Here is a 6,000-nt window from a genome sequence, read left to right as displayed (position 1 = left end):
TAATTAATTATTGAATAGCACTTCTTAAGTTGATTAGGGGCATGAGATCATTGATCAAACAGACTGCAGAAGGAAAAATGCTTAAAAATTAAAAGCATAGGTCACTATACAATATTTTTGAAGCCTTAGGTCTTTGCAGCAACACGAGTTCAAACATATAAATTCATGCTTTATTTGGTGTAAAGGTTGATATTATATATATATATATATATATATATATATATATATATATATATATATATATATATATATAATTAAAATATTTTAATAAATTATTAGTATGTTTTATATATATATAATATGTAGAAATATATACTTATTACCTCACTTTAGTTTTATTATCTAATTTCAGGTGATATAGACAAAAAAGAAAGAATATGAGCCAAAAATGCATAAATGAGTTTTAGTTAGATTGCTATTGTAAAATGCTTAGAATAAAGATACATGGACTACTAATATTGCAAGCCTAGCCAAATTTACCAAGGCTCACAAGGAAAAAAATTAATTAGTTATAACATAATTAAAAATAATTATCTTTTAAGTTGTTTATTTTGTTTAAGATAGTTAAGAGATAACTATAACAATATTGTGCTTGGAGAATGACTCTAAAAAAGAAATCTCTATAAAAGGTAGAGATGAATTAAACAATGGACATAAATCTATTATTATTCTCTATTCGAATTCTCTACAGTTTATCTTCTATAATACTTAGATAATTTTGTATTATTCTTTCAATGATCAAAGAAGCTTTTCAGGACGTGGAGAGTGATGATCAATCTTCTTAATCCCTTGAAAAACTTCTGAATCTTGAGGGAGTTTTAATTTTCTGTTTTATAATTTTTATGTCTTTCAATTTAATTACAATGGCCGTTGGATTAAATATGTCAGACTAAATTCTATAAGTGTTTAGTTTGGTTTTTTTACATAATCTTATATATTATAAATTTACTGAATGATTTCTTTACCTTCATACTTGTATTAGTTTCATCTTAATTGACCATCATATCAATTTAATAGTAATATTTGTTATGAAATTTTTTAGGTTAAAAATATTAGAAAACCATCTTTATATGTATTGGTATAAAAAATCTAGGTTGCATCATTAGCTTGAGTGACTTAACGAAAATGCATATCACTATCTCATTCATTAATTTGTACTTAAAGGTAAATAAGGGAATTACTAAGTGTAGGCTAGATTAAATGCTATTTTATTATATAGTTTATATTAATTAATCCATTTGTATATTCATTTTCTGGTATGTTTAATTTCTTTTATAAATTTATAAATTATTTTTTAAACATTGGCTTAGAGTGTTTAGATTTATTTTTAAATTCTTTTTGTGTGATAGTTGGTTTTTATAATATATGCTCTACAGTTTCTTGTGAGATCGAACCTCGCAGTGAACTTGTCCGTACTAACATTCGGTTCGTACAATTACGAATACTAATTTTGAGATTTCACCTTTTCTTTTTTTCTGCTAAATACTCTTTGTTACATACAAAGTTTAGACTAATTTCCAAACTATTCATTCCAATTTGCAACTTTCAAGTTGTTTTGATCATATGATCTTTTGAATTTATTAATTTACAGGCATTAAGATTACTTTGAGTATAGTAATTTACAGCCATGCATTGATTTGAGTATGCCTAGTTTACTCGTCAAATTTGCAAAAAGAATAGCCAGTAAAATGAATGCCGTTAGTCTTAATCTTTTATTTTTCTCATTGAATTTTCCAAAGAAGCTTCTCAGAAATGAAATTCAAGAATAAGGAGTGAAAATGATTGAAATTACGTTGATTATAAAGCAGATTATTTTGAAGATGAGTTTCTATTTTATTCTTTACTCTGTCATTTCCCTTTCTCTTAGGTCATTTGGGCATCTGCTCTTTCACTTAGAATATTCAATTTGATAAGTTGAATATATAGCACAGAGAAAAGAACCTCTCATGACACCATTTAGCCACTAAATGGCATTTATCTTTTTTCAATTTGCTTAAAGAAAAAGAGATTTTGTAATTTATATAATCTTTAGTATTATTATAACTTATCATACCATGAAAACTAAAATTAATTACTCAATGATAAAATTTCCTAAAACATTTTCTTTCTACTCTATGGTTGAACTAAATATTCTATATATGATTTTAATACCAATTACCAACCGTAAGCATACTTACAATTCTGATGAGATTTTTGCCAAATGAATTGGAAAAGTTTTTAATTCCTGGCTGCACTAAAAACTACGTAATATCTCTGTTTCTATCAACAATAAGCCAAAACATACCCATTCTTATCAGATGGCAACGAGGATTCTGCCAGAGAGGAGCAAAACTGGTAAAAAACAGATTAAAATAAACAAAAAAGAAATTGCAATCTTCTAGATGTTTAATCTGTTATTGGATAAATCGATATTTGATACGCCAGTTATTCATACATTCGGCAATTCACCCTCCAACAATGGAAGCACAATGTTAGTGAACAGTGAAGACTGAACCATTTTTTCCTAAAAGACAGCTAGAAAATGAAGGAAAAGAATTGAAGAAACCTATTTATCTGTTAACAACTACTACTGATCCAACTAACTTTCATCGTATATCAATTCATCTAGTAGTTTTATTTATAACAATGATAAAATCCATTAATCTAGAGGATATAACAAAAAGGGTACAAACGAGTTTGAATAAATTAGATTAATATAAATATAATAATTGGTATGATTTAATATAAATAGCATCTAATTTTGAATTTTTAAAATCATATGCATTGGAAGGGTATTACCATTTTACAATATTTCTGCCCGAACACGGACAACCTGAATAAACCAAGATGCATCCTTCAGCAAACATCAATACGAAATGGGATGATACACACTTGAGAAACAAAAACAATAATCAAACCATATGCAGTAATACTAAGAGTGCAGGTGATCATGGTCATGGACTTGATAGTGTAATTACCCTTTTAGATCAAAATCTTCATCACGATAATGGCAACCCTTTTATTGCTTATATAGCTGCCTGCCAGGCCCAGCATCACCTCCGTTGAAATATTTCTTATCTGTGTTGGGTCCCAAACAAAACTCAAAGTCAAACACTCTCAAACTAAAATATATCCTCCTTTGGCCCAAAACCCCACGTCTTCTCTCTATTACCATTACTATGTTTCTCTTCTTTATTTGTTAATTATCACCATATAAGAATCATCACCTCTCTTCCGTTAATGCTAATACTGTCTTTTATCTTTCTTTGCTTTTCCTTTTAGCAACCATTTGAATCATTAAAAACACATTACTGTTACGAAACCGACTGTTCCATTTTGCTGATGAGAATCATCGCTTGATCTCCAAACTATGATAAACTACACCTCTTTTTTTCTCCGACTCAATCATGGGTTACTGGTCGTTAAGTTACTCTTCATTCTTTATACGTCACCGTTTACTTCAGCCCAGCAAGAAAGTACTACTCCTCCTACGCTTGAGCCGCTTGCTCCGGCCCCAAGTTTTAACCCTTCTCTTGCAATACTTATGGTTATTATCGTTAGTGCTTTCTTTGTAATGGGGTTTTTCTCCGTTTATATTCGCCAGTGTGCTGACCGGAGATATCGCCGAGGAAGCAACTTCAACCCTTCGGCCTCCCCTATTGGAGGCGGAGGACGGTGGTCCCGGAGAAGGCAGCAGGGACTTGACCCGGAAGTTATCAATACGTTTCCTACGTTTCTTTATTCCACGGTCAAAGGCCATAAAATCGGCAAGGAGTCGCTCGAGTGTGCTGTTTGTTTAAATGAGTTCGAAGATGATCAGACGCTGCGTTTAATCCCCAAGTGCAGCCATGTTTTTCATCCCGATTGCATCGATGCATGGCTCGCTTCTAATACTACTTGTCCGGTTTGTCGTGCTAATTTGGTACCTAAACCAGGTGATTTGGCTTTTGATTCGGTTAGTTTCTTTGAACCGAACAACACCAACAACACCTCGGTTGAACCAGACCAACTCCAAGAACGGCCCAATGATGAGACACAAAACGGCGTTCTAATTCGCGTTTCTGATGATCACGATAGAAGTAGACCAGAGGTGCAAAATCAACAATCTCCGGATGTGATATCATTAAGTACAGCCAGTCAGAATCGGCCACCTCGATCATGGTCAACTGGGTGGCGGTTCGCTAGATTATTTCCAAGATCACACTCGACCGGACATTCTTTGGTTCAACCTGGTGAAAATTTGGACCGGTTCACTCTAAGATTACCTGATGACGTGCGGAGTCAGTTACTGAACACTCACTTGAACCGTGCAAAGAGCTGCGTGGCATTTCCTAGAGCTTCGAGTTCCAAAAAAGGATACAGAAGTAGGAGTGGAGGAGGTTGGCGCGGTAGAAACTTTTATTTCTATGAACGGTTCGACGAAGAAGTCCGACCCGAACATTCAGGTTTAACATTGACTCCGCCTTTTATTTCTAGAACTGGTTCCATTCAGTCTTCGAAAGGAGTAGGTAGCAACGATGAGGCGAATGCTACTCCGCCAAAAAATTTCTTGAAATCTATAAAATCTCCATTTGATCAGTTATTTCTCAATGCGGATAAAAACCACAGTAAAAACGACGTGGGTGAACGGTCGTCTGACCAGCTAAGGCCTCATCCTGACGTATCATATAGTCAAGTTTAGGGGCTTGGCGGCTTTGATATTTGGGAGTTTTTTTCTTACCAATTGTGTACATATATTCTGTTTTTTAATTATTGTTTTTGTGAATCAACAGATTCTTAATTTGGATCTTGACTCTTTCTTTACAAAAATTAGCAGGCCTAATTTCTATTTTCTATTATGTAATTGGTTATACAAAGTGGTTTAATGAAGATGGTGGATAAGTACTAAGTAGGAACGTGCTAGCATTAACTAGTCCAGTTTTTCTTCACGACTAATTATCTTTTCTGTGAAACACGTTCTTCTAGCTTTATTTAGTTAGTGGTTTTCGAATCATCAGTAACATATATATCCAGCTATGGAGTCTGGAACCCTATGCCCCTGAAAGACGAGGGCTTCGTGTCCTAAGGCCATTTTTTAGCTAAAGAATGAGCAACTGCATTACCAATTCTCCTACCAAGAGAAAATGAAATAGCAGCAGCAGCAGCAAGAGAGTTACAGTTACAGAAGAAAAGACAGCAGATACCATGAATAAGGAGATGATGCGGTAATGGACCTGACTCTGTCTTCCCAACCCAATTCTACTTGATGGCTTGAAGTTGCTTGTCTTTTACTTTTGCTCTCTTTGGGCCAAGAGGACACCCGACTGCACTAGTTCTGAGCCAGGGCCTGATATCGCGTTGCCTGTTTCTGTAACTAGCCTCTTAGCAGCTGCAATGACATTATTTATCTTATTTCTATTAGATATTGCAGGATTAGTTCACATATTTTACGCAATTAAAATAACAACAATGGCATTCATTCTGTGCTCACAGAAGAATTCAATTATAGTAAAATTCAGTTCAATATTTTGTTTTTGTCAAAGTACTGGTTCTATGCGTTATGCATTTTTTAAGAATTTATTTTCTAATATTTTTTTTTTGCAAATCTGAATATCTTAAAAAATCATAAATATAAAAATAATTAAATTTTTCAAATAATGCTTATAAAAAATTCAAAAGAATGAATAAAGAAAAAAATATTAGTGTGCATGTATTTCTTGTTTACATTTCAGTAATTTCTATTAAGGTTTAGAAAAAAAGCACATAAATGAGAGAAGAAAAAAATTGAATAAGAAATAATTTAACATAATAAAAAATATCATAATTTTTGAAATCTCATAAACGACATAAGAAACTAAAAAATGAGAGATGGGGCTTATCCTCACTTGCCAAGTTTGTGGTTTTGGACCTAACCAACGTTATCACTAGTTAAAATCTATAAAAGAAAACTCATGTTATTCAAAAAAAAAGATACGAGATAAAAAGATAAAATAAAAAATATATTTTTATATTATAAAATATATTGACTTATTAAATTAAAAT

General features: G+C 32.3%; 1 protein-coding gene across 1 annotated transcript; it reads left to right on the top strand.

The window, feature by feature from the left end:
* The first annotated feature begins 3,051 nt into the window (after positions 1-3,051).
* On the top strand, positions 3,052-5,484 carry LOC8281711 (RING-H2 finger protein ATL11). Its single transcript, XM_002513940.4, has one exon. It carries the CDS (start codon positions 3,350-3,352, stop codon positions 4,658-4,660), a length of 1,311 nt encoding a protein of 436 aa, XP_002513986.2. The 5' UTR covers positions 3,052-3,349; the 3' UTR covers positions 4,661-5,484.
* The last annotated feature ends 516 nt before the right edge of the window (positions 5,485-6,000 follow it).

Source organism: Ricinus communis, chromosome 2, assembly GCF_019578655.1.
Source record: "Ricinus communis isolate WT05 ecotype wild-type chromosome 2, ASM1957865v1, whole genome shotgun sequence".
Classification (NCBI taxonomy): domain Eukaryota; kingdom Viridiplantae; phylum Streptophyta; class Magnoliopsida; order Malpighiales; family Euphorbiaceae; genus Ricinus; species Ricinus communis.
The sequence above is the reverse complement of the archived record's forward strand: the minus strand, read 5'-3'. Positions and strand labels throughout refer to the sequence as shown.